The sequence below is a fragment of the Buteo buteo genome, chromosome 4, assembly GCF_964188355.1.
Source record: "Buteo buteo chromosome 4, bButBut1.hap1.1, whole genome shotgun sequence".
NCBI lineage: Eukaryota > Metazoa > Chordata > Aves > Accipitriformes > Accipitridae > Buteo > Buteo buteo.
The window spans coordinates 30,014,563-30,033,418 of NC_134174.1; the positions used below are offsets into that span (position 1 = coordinate 30,014,563).

Here is an 18,856-nt window from a genome sequence, read left to right on the forward strand (position 1 = left end):
TCCTAGAAGCAGGGAGAGAGTACAGGGCCATTGCGATTTTATTTAGCATCTTTATTTATTGAAGTGCTTTAAATAGATATGGATTGACTCGCTCAGCTCTGGCTATTACGGCTTGAAAGGGGAGCTGCAGGCTCTTTGATTAATGCACACAAGGCTGCTTCCATAGATGCTCGGCATCCCACGCCATGCGGTACCTCCTCCAGCCTACCGAATTACAACTGGGACCCCAGTATCGCCCTCCCTGTAGGGGCAGGAGGGTGGCACAATCCCCCACCACGTATGTTTTAGCTCTCGAGTGCCACGGTTTTGGGCAGCGGGTGCTCCAGAAGTGCCACATCCTCACTTTGCCTGGGCAAAGCTGCCCCAAATGCCTACTTTGACAAAGTTTTAAACCACAGATCCCTCCAGCCACATCCCAATGGGTGGTCGAGACAAAAATCTCACCGACCCCCCCCCCCCCACCCCATGCAGTGGGGTCCTGGGGAGGCTCTCCTCAATCCCAGCTCTGCAACCACATTGCACCAGCCAGACCCAGGAGAGGGGTGGGAAGAGGAGCGGCAAGAAGTCAGTTTGGGGAAAAACCCTTCTCTTTGAGCATCGCACTTCACCTCTCGCAGCCGTCAGAGGACGGTCGGTGCCAAGCCCCATCGCAAGCCTGTTTAGTCAAAGGGATGCTTCAGCATCTCTCCTCTCACAAAACACGGTGTCCCGGTGCCTCCACCGCTCCGCCTTTACGCCATCCACATAAAACCATCGTGCCTCTCCACCAGCACCACCCTCCATCATCTCCATAGCCAAGATCAGGCCATCAGCTTCGCAACCTACCGAGACAAACCCTTTATCCTTCCCCTGCCACATTCTTCATACGGTCCAAGCTCATCCGAATAATCAGAGATTTATTCTTTCCTAACACCACATCCTGCCACCCATTTATGAATTTATGAAAGCAGGGAGAGGCATCACAAGCCTTTATGGACAATGCTGGCTAGGACGTGCATTTTTCTTTCCACTGATGAAAGTAATTCCATTCAGTTAAGGAGTACATAAAAATCACACTATTCTTAGGCAGCTGGGAAAGAGGAGGAAAATCCATTGCGGCGACCCTGAACAGGCGCTTCCCCAGGGCTTCGAGGCAGAAAACTTATCAGACACCGCACTGATAACATTCAGGCTGAACCATAAGTCTTCAGCACATAAAAGGTATTCCTAACTGCAAACTGAATGAGCAGGGGGAAAATAAGGTTAAAGAAAACCAGAGGCCAAAGGCTGGGGGGTGGCAGCAGGTCTGGGGTTCATCTGCAGGACAGGCGGCATCCCTGGCACACACTCCTGGGGGCTAAGCAGGAGGATGCTGATGCTGGGCACCCATCTCCTGCCGCCAAGGCATCCAGGGAGAGTTTGTCTTCTGCATGTTTAAAGCTGCAGAGAAGTGGGAAAAATCAGCATCCATACCACTACCAGGCTAGTGACATATTCCCCCCTCCCCAGGTCAGCATCCTCAATCATCCCCAATCATCCCCAACAACTTATTTGCTCATTAGGGCTCCATTTGCCTCCCCCGCTGTGTCCCAGTCCCAATACCCATCTTACAACACCTTTCCCCCCACCCCAACCGTGCTCCTTTTCTTCCCTGTAACTCCAAACCAACTCTTTGTCCGAGGCACAAAGCGCTGTGAGGTTTCCCTCTGCACCAGTTCCACATCCAGCTCTTCGGGAATGCCTGGTCAAAGCAAGCCAGCTGTGATTTGTAGCTGCTTTTTAAGAAACGACCCCAGAGGAGTTTTCTCCATGTCTTGTGCAACGATGGAGTTTGCAACACAACCTCAGAGGGGTCCCCCTTCTCCTCCTTAGCAGTCACTTGCTCTCCAGTCACCTGTCAAATCCCATGAGGATCCCCCAAGCTGGAGAAGCCAAGTGACACAAAACAAGCTGGAAACAAAACCCTGTCCTATTTCCAAACCACCTTAGAAAGGTGAGAAGCAGCACATGATGCAGCTATATGGTAACCTGACCCACGGGATCCACGGCCAAAACGGAGGCTGTGCAGCTCCCGGCTGCCCTGCATGTCCTGCACCTACCCACAGGTCGAGCCAGTTATTCTTGTTGAAGGAAAAAATTAAAAATCCACATTTGCCATGCCTTCGTACCCATCGTGCACGGATGACAAGCTTACGGCACGAGCAAGCAGTGACCACAGAGCTGCTTTGCAAGCTCCTCTTCCAACGCCTCAGGCTCAAGTCTTCCAAGCCAGCCCCAGGCTCCAGCCAAACTGCTCCCCATTTCTAAGAGCGATGACCCCCCCAAACCAACAACCCACCAGCTCCGCAGCACTGCCGGCCCTACAAACGTCGAAGGCCACCTCCTTCCCCAAACCTGCAGCTCCGTGCCTCATCCCAGGTCCACCCGCAGCACCATCTCCACCAGCCTGCGCCCGATCCCGGCATCACCCACCCAAAGCCATTGCTCCCTCCCTCCGAGGCCGGTTTTCCAGGCAGAACAAGGATGGGAATTACTCAGGCAGCATGTGACATGACCACCAGAAGGAGGGCATTGCATTACTGGAGCTAAAACTGGATCCCGGTTTCTATTGTCTATTCTTTTGTAGTGATGGGAAGAAAGAGCTGCTGCTCTGTAATCAGGCCTCTTCTGGCTGGTTTGCCGCTTTTAGGACCAACCAGGATAATGCAACGTTGCTTTCATGTGGCAAGAGAAGCTTATAAACAATACTATTACACTGATACACCGCCGAAATTAAAGCCTTGCTCTGAGTCTCGGTTGCTCCCAGAGGCAGCCTGCTTGCCTTGGACTTATTATCTTCTCTAAAAGTCTTTAATACAGCGAACGGACTAAATGTCTTTCTAAATAAGCACTCGTGAAATTTAATTACTCCAAAAATAATGCCTATTACCTATTTCTGAAAAGAAGTGCAATTCCTTCCAGCTTTTGCTAATGTTCTTTTAGCAAATGCTCTGCATTTCTTGTTTCACTTATCTGTATGTGCAAAATTACAGTTAGAGCAGAGCAGCTCCAGATCACAATTCACCCCAAACCTGAAAGTCTTCTCTTCACTGATGCTTCTCCATAGCTTTATTTTGCTTTTTGGTCCAAAATAATTGAGATCCCCCCCTCCACCCCCGTAAAAATTCAGATTCTGAGCTCACCCATACAGCCAGATTGAGACTGAAACCTCCAGAGTGGATTAACTCAGCCAGAAATGATCTCAGCTGTGAAACATCACAAGGGGCAGTCACATTCTCAGCAGCTTCAAAATAGAGGTTTGGGTGTTTTGTTTTTTTTTAAATTAAAAGGGATGCCATCTCTCTGCATCTGTGTTTTATCTGGAATAAACATCTTGGTACAGGAAGAAAACATGCTTTTGCTTTCTTAACTCCAGTTTCTCATTTTCACCACCTTCCTGAGAACCTCTTCATGGTTTCTCAAGCCACCTTCTGCACTGCACTGAGACTGTCTCTACAAATAATATGGTCCCTATCTCGACCCATGAGCCTTTTGTTATATTTTTCTCTCCCCTGACCGGCTGAGGGGAGCGATAGAGCAGTTTTGGTGGGCACCTACATCCAGCCAGGGTCAACCCACCACAGCTGGGACAAGTCAGGAGGCCACCCTGGCGGTGAAGCAAGGGCCAGGTTTATTATGGCACTTATCTAGGGACAAATGCCAGCCAGATCCAACCCCACAGAGATCCTCAGGACCTGCAGAAGCGGCTGGCAGGATGCTTACGGGAAGATGCTCTTTCCCCCCCATCTTTCCCCTTGATGCTCCATTTTCAGACAGGTCAGAGACTCCTGCTCCCCAAAACCACAAAAAGCCAAAGCTGCAGAATACCCTTGACCCAAAGGTCTGCAGTAATCCAAACTCCTCCAGCCTTTAGACCCTGCAGTTCACATAAATGCCGTTTAAACCCTTTTTTTCTTTACGCATGCTGGCAAAGCAAGCCCCAAGAAACTGCCACATTGAACATGCCAAGCAATTTCTTCCAAGGCATGTGTGTAGGCTACAAGGAAGCCCATCCTTATCCTTCCCTCCCCATCCCTCCCCTGCTGACCCAGGGGTAGGATGCTCTCAGCCACTTAACCATCATTAGCGAAGGACCATTTCCTTCCACAACAAATAAAGGTCATCTGCCAACCAGCCTCTTTTGCCGTGACCTGAAGGCATCCTTCAGCACTTCTCTCACCTTGCCTAAGGTTTTTCCAACCTTTTTCTCAGTCCTCCATTGATTTCGAGGTACCCCAGCTCAGCTCAAGTGATGCGGTCCCTTAAGCGGCACAACAAAACCTGCTTTTCCTATAGATCTGCTGCTCAAAATACTCACGCCCACGTGGCGCTTGTGTTCCCCAATAGTAGGTGGAAAGTGTTATGCTGTTGGTTGTTTTTTTTTAGTGGGATATTAATAGATCCCTCTCACTGGCCAACCAGCTCTCTTAGATAAAAACTTTATTGCTAATTTCCTAATCAGGCAGGCGCTTAATTGCGAGACATCTACTTCTGAGTCAAAGAGGGGGAGGGCTGCAGACACACAAACAGCACAACTGCAAAAAAAAAAAAAATCTGGGTTTTTTTAGGAAATGAAGCTAAAAAAAGAAATTTCCCCCAAACAAACAAACAAAAAACAAACCCCTGAAATAAGCCAGATAACCAAAAAATAAATCCATCGGGATTTTTGGTGTCTTAGGTGCAGGAGCTCCTCTTGGTGCATGGGCCGAGGAGATGCTGTGCCCCACAGTCCCTTCTGCGGAGGGGCTGGAGCCCACGGCTGCTCCCGGGGGGGGTCACTGCAATGCCTCTCTCCTCCCGCGTCCCATATATAGCACGGTCCCTGCGGGCTGCAAGCAGATGGTTACCAAGCTGACAGGTTGCAAACAGCTCCATAGAGCCAGTCGGGGAATCAGATATTGTCTCCATGCCTTTATAGTTTTGGAAACAAAAGATGTCTCCCTGCTAAAAAAGTTTGCTGTGGGACCTCGCCGGTCCCCCTATTTTCGGGTTTCTTTTTAAAAGCATTTCAAACCAGCTCACATCGCTTGGGTCTGAAGTCTATACAAGTCTCTGGGCTGCCTGCACATAACTTTTTCCACTCCGAGAAGGGAAAATGGATCTTTTCATCTGACTCTCCTCTCCGTAGCTGGAAGGAGAACGCAAGGACAGCCGTGGCACGTAGCACAACATCAACCCTGCTTTTCCAGCAAGCTGAAGGCACTCCCTTCCCCACAAAAAGTTTCTTCCCTTGACTTCCTATCAAGCTTGCAAACACCATGAACTCAGGGCAACCCCGAGAAGCTTCTTCCCAGCATCCCCACCATTTATTTACAGGAGCCCCAAGGGCTTGGAAACAGTCCTGGACCCCAGCCCTAAATACACGGGACAGCAGTGACACCGCAAAGTGCCAGGCGGGGACCCAAATCACCTTTTAGGGTGGGTTTATTTTTTAAAATCATCTTTCAGCAGGCCACGCTGGATCCCCCCCCACACCTACCGGGTTGCAAAGCGCAGCCAAACTGCAGGACTCCGGCTTCTTTTGCTTCCCCGCTGGTTTTAGCTCTGCAACTTGACCCTCGCAGAAACATATGGTTTGCATTCTCCCCCCTATACTTTCCATACCCTCACACACGCTCTCCTTCCCCCACCTCCCATAGGCACACAAATCCAAGCCCTTTTCTCTTTAAGCGAGAAATCGTGCCGGCAGCCCTCCCCGTCTCTCTCTACGGGAAGGAGAGGAGCACGGGCAGACCGGGAGAGGCCACAGTAAAACCCCTCGGCCGAGACCGCTAAGTGGGCTTTGCTATTTCATGCAGGGGTCATTAACAGCCTGGCTGGATCCACCGCATCCCCTTATAGCCAGTCCATAAATACTAATGAAAACAGAGCCAGGATGTCATTGGGGTACGGAGACGGAAAGGGGGAGGCAGCAAACGTGCGTACACAACAAAAACCCGCTCTGCAAACGGAGCTTTGCCTTCCCCAGCCGGCTGGGGACCCCCAAAAAGCCACCCTGCTCAAGCCTCCAGCCTCATCCCTCTCCTCTAGCAGGAGAAGAGGGGAACAGCAGCGAGCCCTTAGGACGTGGGGACGGCCAACGGGCACAGCGACGCCAAGGCACCGCCGGGTGCCGGCGGTCAGAGGATGCTCGAAGGGCAGGTGCAGGCTGCCGACCGGGTTAAGCGGCAACTTCACCTCCTCTTTTCCCCCTCCCCGCGTGCAAAAATCATCTTTCTTTTCCTGTTAGGCAGTTTTCATCTCATTTTCTGCTTCATCCAGCAGCCGGGCTTTTCCCCACAAAGAGATGACGGCAGCCTAAGCTGGTTTTTGTTCAGCCCAGAAGGCCGATCCAGCGGGAACTGGCGAGAGGGATTTTTACGGAGCATTACTTTGCCTTACCGACAAGCAAGGCATTGCCTTCCCCCAGCCCGCATCACGGGATGAAGTGAAAAATTCACAAGGGCCCTCGTACCCGCTGCTTTTTTTCTAGTGTCCTTAAAGCACCACACTCGAGAGGAGCCTCACAGAGCCTGGGAGCGCTGTGGGACGGACAGATGGATGGATGGATGGATGCCCCTGGCCAAAACAGCACAGGCTGTGATAGAAACCAGAAGCCTTGTGGTCTGCGAGCCCGACTGCCTTTGCAAAGCATACCGAGCATTGCTGGCGCGCCTGCGTATCCGACACCATCCTCCTGGCCGCGGCCGACGAACGCTGCGGCAAAAAAACCCAAAGATCCTCTGAATTTATATATTTTTGGCGGCACAGGACCAGCAAGCCTGACAGTTTCTTGGAGCTGAGCACAGCATGAATTCCTCTTAGCAGGTATTAGAAAACCACACTTTAAAAAAAGCATCATCTATTTTTGACCCGTTGTGTTTTTAGCATTGGCGTTACTCAAGGTTTTAGCTGGACAGACGAGGCCCCGCAGTAACCTGTGGCTTCTCCTACCACGTATCCCCCGGGATCCTTCCCGATCGGCTGGGACCCTGTCTGCAAAGCCGGTGCATGGGTTTTTCCATCCCCGGCAGGACCAGCCCCAACACGCCCCAGACTCCCGGGGTTTTGTTGTAAACTACAAAGGAACCTGCCCAATTCGCCCCAGTTTGCATAACCAGTTTATCCCAAGCATTTGTTTTAAAAACTCAACTCTTGTTAGTCACTGTTCAGCCCAAACAAAACCCAACCCTCTTCCCAGCTTTTGGAGCTCGCTTTTCCAGCTTTGGGCAGAGCCAACATTTTTATCTTGGTGTATAAATTTTAGAGTCTGAAATAGGTGCCTCCATACCTTGTTTTATACATATATATAAAAAACAGGGTAGCTGAAGTACCCATGACCCAGGATAGGGATTAACCACAGGGCTGTAACTCCTGCAATCCAAAGCCAGGATCCCTGGGCTATGACACCACGGGATTTTAACGTGCAAAGCCTCCATGGCCGCACCTCCCAGCCTTGCTTGCTTCACCCAAGCACAGACTAGTCATTCACCAGTAGCAAATCATTTAGCATAGACACACATGAAAAAAAGAGGGACTGCGAAGGGGGAGAACGTAAGTTTTATAGCCCTTGGCAGCCCGCACCCCGGCTTCATCACACTCTGGACCCCGGTCAACCGAGCAGCTCCGCGCTGTGCAGCCGCGCGGCCAAATCCCCGCTCCTGAAACAAATCCCTTTAGTGCCGGAGCATGGAAGGCGGCGTTTGCAGGGCTCCGACTGTAAAAAAAGCAGCCAAAATGATGCACAGCAGGCACCGCGCGTCCTCCAGGAAAACGTGCTTCCACAACCGAGTCAAGTATCTCTTCCTAAAGACCAGGGGAGGGCGAGAGGAACCGCAGACTCAGGTGGAAAATAAATGCATGGGTGGAGATGGCAAGGGAGCCCGAATTGCCACCTCTTCTTCCTTCCAGCCCAAAGCATTAGCCTGCGGCCCCAGCAGCGCCGAGAGAGCTGGGCAGGCACCCAGCAGCGACGCCGTGTCCCCAAAGTGGTGCAACTCGGAGGAGACCCTACGGAGTCCCATGGGGATGCCACAGCCCCGTCGAGGAGCTCCTAAGCACTGGGAACCGCTCACTTCCAGCCTAATGCAGATTTTCAGCAATACTTGACCCGCTCTAGGAAGATGTCCTCCGGTCAGGTCGCAGAAAGCAGAAGAGCCAGGACATTTAAGCTTCTCCAAGATAGGCTGGAAGAGAAAACCCTTCAACGAGCCTAGTCTCCGATGCAGCGACCCAGACCGCCGATTACTTTTAATTGCTGTGTAATTGGACTTAGGAGCCATGCTTTCATTTTAAGCACGTCTCTACACTTCACGTCTGTCGAGGGGGAAAGAAAAACCTTCAAAATAATATTGCAGCACAGGAACACCACAGCACCATCCAGCAACCGTAAAAACAGCCGCGCCAGGCGGGGAGGCGAAGGTACCCGCACCCCGAGCGGCATCCCCAGCCTGTTTGGGATAAACAGGGGTGGAGGGAGGCTGCTGGGAACCCACACCTGGGCAGCGGCCATTCGAAACGAGGCGATGGCCCCAGGCCAGACCACAGCAGACAGCACAGCCACGTTGCAAGATCCACCCTCATGACCAGCACTAATTACTAGCTTCACTCGCAGGCCCTGCAAAGCCTTCAGAGATGCCCCTCCAGGTGAGGGTGGGGATGCTTGCTCGGCTCCATTTGGCTACATGGATGAAAAGCAAGCAGCAGACCGCTTTTTTTTTTTTTTTTTGGTTGTTTTAAATAGCAACCACTTTCTGGCTCCTGGAAAACGCCCTCTTTCTGTTCTTCAAGCCAACCCAAACAGAGAGAGCCAATAACACAGCCGGGCGATGGCGTAGGATGGTGAGGTCTCCACGGGGGATAAGAGGCGCGCAGAGGAGATCAGCCCCTGCTCACAGACCACTCGAGGCGGGGACGAGACCCCCCCTCAAGATGGTAGAGAGGCAGAGCCAGTCAACCCAGTGGAAGGAAGCTCTGTTCATCCATCTCCATAAAACCCTCCAAATCCCTGTTCCTCCATCCCAATTGCTCTCGGTCCTCCAACCAGCGGTCACCATCCGAATCCTTGTTCCTCCATCCCAATTGCTCTCGGTCCTCTAACCAGCGGTCACCATCCGAATCCTTGTTCCTCCATCCCAATTGCTCTCGGTCCTCCAACCAGCAGTCACCATCCAAATCCTTGTTCCTCCATCCCAGTTGCTTTCAGTCCTCCAAGCAGCGGTCAGAATCATCCGAAGGAAGAACTACAACTTCCCAGCACATCACGTGAGTCCATTGGAAAACCAGACAGTCAATGAAGCAAGGTCTTCTGCTGAGGACCTTCTTGGTGCCCTCAGCCGCTGCTGGGTGGATGCGCCCATGTGTGCCACCAGTTGCGAATAAGCCCAAAACCTCATAGCCTAGAAAGCATCGAGGACACTCACTGACAGCAACCTCAGACAGGAGGAGACAGCAACGCTGCACCCCAGGCGTGTCCCTTCTCCCATTTAAATCTGTCCTGAGGAGTTTCTGGGCTCTCTAACCTCCTGCCTAAGGAAAACTCCCACGCTATACAATGCAACACAACCCTTTTAATAGCCTCCCGCCTCCGCGAGCCACCCAGCCGGGAAGCCTGGGTTTGTTTTTACAACGTCTTGTCCCTCCAGCCTGCCACCACCCCAGGAGATGCAGGTACACCGAGGAGCCCCCCCAGAGGTGGGCAGCCCACACTGCTCCTTATTTAAGTTGTGGAAGAGAACATGTAAAGGCATTTAAATGCTGCCAACCAAGGAGGGAGCGTGGCGAGAAGGGGGCAGTTGGGGATCATTTCCAGGCTGGTGGCAGCTCCCGGGGGGGAGAGTCACTCCGCAAAAGGGAAGACTCACAAAGCAACAGCAGGACAAAATCAGGGTGGAGAAAAGCTTCCTCTCATCTCAGCCGTGCTCTCACCTCCCTGCCCGGTGCAAGCCTCCCCCTTGCAGGGCTCCTATCAACAGCCACCACGTCCATCTCCAGAGAACTTCAACAGGGAGGGATGCTTCGTGGGGAGAAGCACCATCGTGCCTTACAGGAGCATTCCCCATGCACCATCCTGCACTCAAACCCTCTCGCACAGATTTTTATCTGCACCTGACGGCCAGTTGGTTCAATATATCAAGGTGTGCTGAATCCCATCCCCAGGGCAAGCCAAAGCATCCAAAACAATTGCACCTGCATGCAGCGACAACAATACCAAGAGCATTTCTCCACCTCTGTGGAAGTCTTGTGGGGTTGCCCCCGCTTCCCACCCACCTCCTTCTAACATTCCGTGCAATGCACCCACATGGATCCTCCAGTGGAGGAGGATGCCCACAGCATCGCTCCCACAGAGGCCCGAAGCCCACCTGGGCTCTGGGCATCTGCACTCAGAAGTCCTTGTCTCTCCTCCCGCGGCGGCCTCCGCTCGACAGAAAGGCAGATGGATCTAATACGCATTAAACATCTCCAAATGAGATTTTCCACGCTCTTTCAAAGGGAAACAATCCCTCAGCTTTCACACTCGGCATAGGCTTGTGAAGGAGGGGAGCTGCGGGGGCAGCGAAGGTTCCCCATGGGAGCTTTATGGAAACCACACCGGCGGGACCCCCCAGAAGCACGAGAGATGCCAGGATCGGACTTTTGCATCTGGCTCGATGAGGGGTTTGTACCGATTAGGAGGACAGCCCATGCTCCGAGCCCCCGGTATTCGGGCAGGGAAGGGATCGGTCGTGGTACAAATAAGCCCTTTCTCTCCTCCTAGGTTTTACGGGAATAAATGGGGGAGAGAGGCGAGGGCAGCTGTGCTATACGTGTGTATATATGAGTATTATAGGCTGCTGCTGATCAGACTTGTGGGGCAAAGGGATGGAGGTGGAGAAGGAGACCACCAAAGATGCTCTGCAAATCTATACAGGTCTTCTTCCTTACCTGAAGGGACTCGCTCTCCCAGAGAAAGGGGTAACCCAGACCCCAAATGCAAGCACAGAAAAGCTTCGAGTTTGAGGCTAGAGCTCTGCTCAGTTTGCTTCTTGTATAACTGGGTATATTACTCTTCCATAAGTGTCTCAACTTGTGTCTCCATCTCCCAGGGTTAAAAAAAACAACCCCCCCCCCCCCCCCAAAAAAAAACCCAAACCAACCCACAAAACAAACAGCACTGCCTTTAACTTCCAACAAGCAAAGCTAAAGGGGAAAAAACTGGCTCAAAACAGTTGTTTTTTAGATCCTGGGGGAGTGTCAGCCCCCTCCATCCAGACCAAGCCCTGCGTGGCAGGCAATGGGATGTGCCTCCTGATAAATATTTTGCCTGGACTAATCCAGCTCTAGGAGGAAGCCTTGTCTCACGGGGAAAGCCCAGTTTTGGGACTCCTGTGCCTCCACCATGCCTGCCCCACGGCCCATGCACGTGCCCCAGGCGGCTCTGCTGCCACCCCCAGGCCTTGGGAACTGGTAATTCCTCCTCCTCACAGCAAAGACCAAGGTCAGCAACGTATTAGCTGGAAAGGGAATATTTCCCAGCACCAAAACGAGTGGGTGCTTGGCCATCAATCCCCTCTGGAGAGGGGTTGAGGGCTGCAGCAGGAGGGAAGACACAGTGGCATCCAGGGATGCTCCAGGCAAGCCAAGGGACCCAGCAGAGCCCCGACTCGCGGGGCGAGGAAAGATGGAAGCAGAGCCCACACCAAAGATGAAAACACTTTCTTTCTCTTGAGCTGCGAGATGCCCCGCCTGCTGCTCAGCATCAGGGTGGCAGGTAGCTTGCTTTCTCCCCTTCCCCACCTGTATTTCTCCACGGAGCCCAACACTGAGAAACACAGGGAGCCAAACTTGTCATCACAGTCCCTTTACTGGATTTACCCCAAAGCACCCTCCCACCCACCAAGAGTTTGGGTTAAGGCTTGCAGCTTCAAACCCCCCAACTTACACCGGGTAGCAGCACCCGAACCCCCAGTTTGGGGATGAGGACCAGGACCCACCACCCTGGGCATTTCACCACAAACCTAACCCAGTCTAACACACCCGTGTGGGTCCAGAGGAGCTCACGGCAACGGGGAACAGCCCCCCAAAAAACTGAGCTGAGCCAGCGGGTCTGGGAGAAGCCACCAAAGGCAGCAGGGAGCAAAGGAGACCTGAGCGGGGCCGTGCCGGGCTGCAGCAGGGAGGGACTCGCAGGAGATTAAAGGCAGAGTACAGGACACGCTGGAGCAAGCCCCGTGCTAAATAATTCCTGCTTCCCTTCCCTCTCCTCGTTTTCCAGCGTGGCTTCGCCTAGCCTTTCCCAGCCTGGCTTGCGTTTGATCTCCGGGCTCGCTCTGCCTTTCCCTCGCCTCCAACCAGCCAACTGCAACCCAAAGGTGCCTCGCTACGACCCGCAGAGCTGCCCCAGCCCCATTCAAAAAAAAAAAAAAAAAAAAAATCAGCCCCTATGTGAAAAAAGCAAATAGCAAAGTTAAAAAAAAAAAAAAAAAAAAAGAAATCCCCTAAAAATCCAAGCTCAGCAAACATGTGGCTGCTACCAGCCCAGCCCAGCGGTTTGGGAGGAGAGGGGATGGGGAACGGGCTTGGGAGGAGGAGACGGCAGCTCTTCCCCTCCACCAAGGAGCAGGTCCAGGGCTGCCAGCCCAGCGCATTCCTGCACCGTGAGTCAGGCCTCCGAAAAACCAGGAGGCTTCAAAAATAATACTCCGTGCAGCCGGGATGCTTTCCTTGCCTTCTGGCTCCCCAGCCTCCCCCACGCACGCAGCCCCTGTTTTTAGCGCTTTGCTCCACAACGGGATCAAAACCGATTTGAAACCAAAACCCAGCTGGGACCCTCGAGAACAACATCACCTTCCGCGCCGGGACCCCGGCGTGAAGCTAAAAGAAAACCCAACGCTCCCAAACTGCCTCGACAGTACAAATTCAAGCGTCAGCCAAGCCTGCAGGGCGGCGGGGACAGCGAGCCGGAGGATTTAGGGAGTGTTAGGGAGGGTGCTGCATTCAGCCAGGGGCCTCCAGGCTCCCACCAAGAGAGGTCCCTTGGAGGGCGAGTGTGAAACCAGACATCAGAGCAGCTTTATGGGGCTTTCTGCCTCTCCCAAGTCAAAGCTCCGCATTTCCCAGCCCTGGTGCAACCCCACTGCAGGTCATACAGGATTTTTTTTTTTTTTTTTTTTTTTCCAGTGATGGGGGAAGCCACATCATTCAACAGCTACCCCTTCACCGCTCCTGGAGCACCACGAAGGCTCTGGTTTGGTGGGGGAAAGTATCTCGCACAACATTTCCTTTAGGTCCTGAGCTCTGGCAGAGCCCGGGAAGGATTACCCGAGCTCCCTTCACCCCAGGATGAAGAGGAATGAGCCTTCGTGCCACCAGACGCAGACCCTCACCCCCCCCAGCATCCAAAGGGCCAGGGCTGTGTCAGCTCGGTGCCGCTGCTCTGACTCACGAGCAGGGGTGGCTTGCACAACACAACCGATTACAGCGAATTACAGCTTTGCTCGTTAAGGAAAACCAAAATCGGAGGCAGTGGGCCTTCAAACGCCACGGCGGGGCCGACGGCGGCCGGCTCAGGCATCCCTCGCACCCGAATTAGTGTCCCCGCTTCCCAAAGCGAGACGCGGGTGGGATGGCAGGAGGGGGCAGAAGGAACAGGCTTGGTGATTTATGCCCCCGTCCCTCGCTCCAGCAAATGTTTTCACTTGCATTAGCATCGCTAAAGCCGGGAGGATAGAAGTGAATAGGAAACAGCAGGAACCTGTGGCTTTATGGCACCGACATCTGCTGTAATGAACTCCTCGCAGACTCCATCCAGCCCCTTCCGTCCTCACCTCGCAGCCCGGCACTTTCCTGCCGCCTCCCCAGCACCGGCCTGCGAGCCTGGCTTTTGCCAAGGAAAACCCAGCTCACGGTCTCTCCCGATAACCTGCGGGGCTGGCAGGCTCATCCCTCCGGCCCCAAACACGCCGGGAGGGAGAAAGCCACAGGGCTGAGGACTTGAAAGCACTGCTGCTGCTAGAAACGGAAGCAAAACCAGGCTCCTTGCATCATCTTGGCTTGCTTAACTGACCCAAAATACAGATAATTTTTATTTTTTTTTTATTGCTGTACGGCTAGGACAGGGACGGAAAGGGAGCCAGCATGCACAGCACCGAAAGGGCCCACGGGACCTTAAATAGGAGACAAGATAAAGGACACAGCAGGACTCTCCAAGCTGCTTGCTGGGTCAGCAGTGGTGCACTTTTGACTTCTAAACAGAGAAAACACAATCTGGATTTCTCCCCTAACCCCCAACTACCCCTTCCAAGAGACTCTGCCTTCTTTAAAGTAGCATTTTTCCATTTCTCTCCTTTTTTTGGTGTTTCATTATTTCGTTCTGCCACTACCGCGCACAGAGAGCACCCGCTTCTAAGAGAGAAGGCTCCATAACCAAGAAGCTAAAGAAGGCGACAAAAAAAACCCAGAGCAGATCCTTCCACACACCGCTGTCCTCAAGCGAGCAAGCCCCCACCTCCTGCAAGGGCAGAGGCTTTCCTGATGAGCAACAGGTCTCGGAGCAAGCATCTCTCTCCCGGCCATCCGCTCGCGATGACAGCAGCAGGCAGGCAGCCTCCTGCCACCGACGCATGGGAGCCCGTGACCCACGCCGGTGGGAGACACCGGTGCTGATATCCCCTTCCCAAGTGTTTTCCTGACGGCAGCGCCAACGGAGGGATGGAAGGACGGTCCTTCACCAGAATGGCAGCGTCACACTCTCTGCAAACGCCCTCGTCAGCTAAGCGCGCCATCCAGCATCACCCTCTGGATTTTGGCAGCCCTTCTGCACAGCTGGCCTCGTTGGGAAAGGCCCTCAAGCAAGCTCGAAATCCTCACCCCGAGTTGTTTTCCTATCGGGAGTAGCACACACAAGCAGAACGAAGCATGGCGAGCAGCCCCGCAGGCAAATCCCCGGGACTGGGGGGCCGCGGGTGGGAGCTGGGGTTCCCCCAGAAGCGGAGGAGAGCACCGCAGCAGTCCGGGCAGTGAGCGGGTTTCAAACCCCTGTCCGAAACAACACATCTCCCCCCGCCTCGTTGCAAAACCCCGACACAAACAATATGTACATTCTCTGTTATTAAAAATTATTTTCTGGGTGACGTCCCTCCCTCCCTCCTCAAAACCAGGATGGGGAAGGGAGCGGCTTATCACCGGGGCGCAGCACCCACCGTGGCTCCCTCCTCTGCATCATCACATGCAATCTCTGCACAACACTCCTGGAGAAACACTAATTATAGCTCTACAGCTAAAAACTTTATATACACATTTACGTATGCCAGATTAACAGTGTGCCTTCAGAAAGCTCCCCAGACTCAAACTGATCCAGCTTGGTCAGGTCTAACTTGTTTTTGCTTCTTCGTTCCCTCCCTCCTGCCCAGTTGGAGTTCAACCCCTGCGTGAACTTGGTGCATGCAATCACTGCGTGGGACAGAGCCAGGCACGGGGGTCCCGTCCCACCAACCCAGCCAACACCTCCCCCCCCAACGGCATCCCCAGGCTGCTTGGCCACAGCTAAACCCCGACCCACAGCAGCCTGGCTAATCCAGCCTTCCCAACTCCCTGCCACCCACAGCATCCCACGCCGTGCCGAGCCGCAGGTCCCCTCGCTGCGCACCAGTTGCCAGGTCTCAAACCTCTCCCTTGCCAGCAAGGGAGAGTTTCTTCTGGCTGGAGGATGCTGCTGCAGCAACGTCCAGGCCACCGAGCAAGTCAATAGTGCCATTTCTGTTTTCCATTTGCCGAAACACACTAGATCTTTGTGTGGCGGAGGCGGAAAAAATATTAATCTAATTAAGCTCCCTCCCCAAAATTCCTCGTCACCTTAATTACGCTTCAGAAAAGAAGGCTTGGTTCATTTTCCTAGAAAATCAGCTTGTCAGGAGACACTTTTAACTACTACCAAGACCGATCTGCGCTACGCGCCGCGTCCTCGAGCCCTTGCCACAAGGTGCAGGATGCGGGCGATGGGCTCTCCTCCCGAGTTCCCACGGGGATGCCGACCTTGCCCATCACCGGAGCCCCGACGCTTACGGTTGGGGTAGAGGTACCAACCTCTAAAAAGCCACCAAACTTTATAGGGCTCCGCTTCAGAGCTCTACGCTCGAAGACATCTTGTTCTACCTGGAGGATAAACACCGGCACCTTTGCTTTGCCACCGCCGGAGGATGACAAAGGACAAAGTCCTGAGATGCAGAGGATGTTCAGGAGTTGCTGGGGGGGGGTGGTGGTGGTGTGTGAAATATAGCGGAAAGGCTGAATTTGATCACAGGAGTCCTAACGAGAGAGGGCAGCAGGAGAGACGCGCCTCTGTTTATTGTCTGTGGCAGGGATTACCAACGGAAGGGCTGGATTTAAGTGCATCTCAATCACAAGATTGGGTTGCGCACAGGAAACTTTGAAGAGCCATAGGAAAAGACCACTTAGCTGCTTGGCCATCAATAGCTCGGTTTATCAAAAGGCAGATAAAAAAAAAAAAAATCCAAGCTGAATAATTAACTTATTTGACCCGCTGAGGAATCACAGCCGGCGACACTACAAACAGGGCTGGGTTTGTTTTGCTTTTCCCAAGGAAAGAAAAAAAAAAAATTATATATATGTATATAAAAATATCAGCAGGCGGCAGCGGCGGGGCAGGGCGGGCGGCGCTGCCAGCCCGCATCCCCCGGAGCATCCCCCGGCCCCGAGGATGGCTCAGCCCCCCCCCCCCCAAACCTGCGCTCTCAACCTTTATATTAAAAAAGAAAAAAAAAGAAAAAAGAAGGAAATAAACGCCCCAAGGTTGGACCCCCCCTGGAGTTACCCCTAAAAAAAAAAAAAAAAAAGAGGTAAACCGCAGTGAACTTTTTTTTTTTTGGGGGGGGTGGAGGAGGGAGCAGGGCACGCTGCCCACCCCACCCCCCCAGCAAAACTTCTGCCCCCTCCCCGGCTCCCCCTTACCTGCGGCGGCCAGCGCCCGGCGGAGCAGCGGCAGGAGGAAGAGGAGGATGAAGAAAGCGGCGGGGCGGCGGGGGCCGGGGGGAGGCGGCATGGCGGCGGCGGCGGGGGCCGGGAAAAGGGAGAGGAGAGGAGCGGAGCGGCGCTGCCTGCCCGCCCGCCTCGCCACACACTGCCGGGCTGCCCGGCGCCGAGCGGGGCGGAGCGGGGAGCGGCCCCCGGGGACGGGGGGCGGAACGGGGGCGGCCCCGGCGCCCTGCCTGCGATGAGCTGCGCCCGGTCTCAGCCACCCCTTCATCACCGCCTCGGGATGGTGAAAGGGGAGGGGGGGGACACACGCAAAGCCGAGCCGGGAGAGGGACTGCGAGGCAGGGATGGGAAAAAAAAAAAAAAAAAAAAAAACAAAACAGCGTTAAATCGCTCGGTCTGCAGTGGGGATGTGCGGGCACAAGGGGGAGCCCCGCAACGCGGTCGGTGCCGGGTTTCCCCTTCGCTGCCACGCCGGCGGCCCCCGGGGAAGCGCCGTGCTCATCCTCCTCCTCTCGGTCCCCCGCCTCCGGCGTGGCCGTACCCCGCTGTGCCCGCCGAGGAGGCTTGGCCCGGGGAGAAACACGCCGCGAAAAAGACTCGAAGGCGTGAAGCGAAAGTGGGCTTTTGCTCCTAGCGATGTGAGTGCTGGAGGAGCATGGAACGGACTGCTACGTCCCCGCCAACCCAGGCTGCAGAATAGACCTGCAGGAGTATTAAAAAAACCCCAGACACACACACATGCACCAAAAATAAAAATAAATCACACATTGAGGGCGATATCCTGCAACTGCTCCTCCATACCTGTACACCTCCTTCTTGCAAAGGAACTGAAAACGAACTTACGGGTTTGCAAACTTGGAGCGGCGAGGCTGCAGTTTTCCCCCCAATGGTTTAAACGCCACCCCACCAGCTGGAGGGGCACCCAGGAGACGAGACAACCCCAAGTTCAGAAAAGCCGCGTTACGATGGAGCCCAGCGCTGCCGCATCTCCGCGAGCGGGGCTGCAAAGTGCCGGGCGACGGCAAGAACCGCTCTCTTCCACTAAGGGAGAAGGGGCTACCGTGGCTGCCTAGAAATGGTTAAAATAGCATGGGAACTGCTAACTACTTTTAATTGCTGGCAGCTGCTCAGTCCCTCCCGGGTAGGGCAGTGGGGGCGAAAAAACCCCTAGCAGGCAGGCGGTAATTACAGCCTGCGCCTCACCGTCAGCCCGGTGGAACCGGGTTTGGCACTGGCTCTCTCCAGGCCCGACGTGCCGCTCCAGCCATGGGTTTGGTCCTTGGCCTGAGCTCGGTTGTCACCCTCAGAGGGGGAGCGCGAACCCCGATGGGATGGAGAAGCTGGAGGACGGCTTCTGCTGGGGAATCGGGGGGTTGCGTGCGGACCGTGGGGTTCTGCTGGGTCACCCAGGAGCACCAGGGGTGGCCTTTGCCCTTGGGATGGGCCTTTCGGGCATCACCCAGAAAAAGAAAATCCACCTTTGGAAACCTTTCAGAGCTGTCATGAGCTCTCCTAGCTGCCCGGTTGCCTTCTCCCACCTTACCGGTCCCATGGGTACCCCCAGCCAGACCCCAAAACCGGGGGGTACTCATGCCACGCTGCTTGGGCCACCTGCACGTTGCCAGCAATACAGCTGCCTTGAGTGCTACCTCGAGCATCCCACACTCGGCTGCACTTCAGCCTGTATTTACAGAGCAGTGAGACATGCTGGAAAAGGCTTAAGAGCCAAAAAAAAAATTTTCTCATTTCCAGTTGTTGTCAATGGGGTGAAGCCAGAAAAGAAGAGCCTGACTGGACAGGGAGGGGAAGGGATGCGCCTGATGCAGACAAGACATTGCAGAGGGGCTGGGGGTGAGAGGTCTGGGAAAACAAACCAGAAAAAAGG

At 54.1% G+C, this 18,856-nt stretch overlaps 1 protein-coding gene across 2 annotated transcripts in view; it reads right to left on the minus strand.

The window, feature by feature from the left end:
• Positions 1 to 17,623, minus strand: part of UNC5B (unc-5 netrin receptor B) — a 56,321-nt gene extending 38,698 nt beyond the window's left edge. Inside the window, exon 1 of one of the 2 annotated variants that reach the window (XM_075025384.1) lies at positions 16,945 to 17,623. In XM_075025384.1, the coding sequence (XP_074881485.1) occupies positions 16,945 to 17,239 (295 nt within the window). In that variant the 5' untranslated portion in view covers positions 17,240 to 17,623. Of the gene's footprint in view, positions 1 to 4,198; positions 4,321 to 16,944 lie in introns of those variants that run through there. The other variant, XM_075025385.1, reaches the window with a different exon arrangement.
• Positions 17,624 to 18,856: the final 1,233 nt, after the last annotated feature.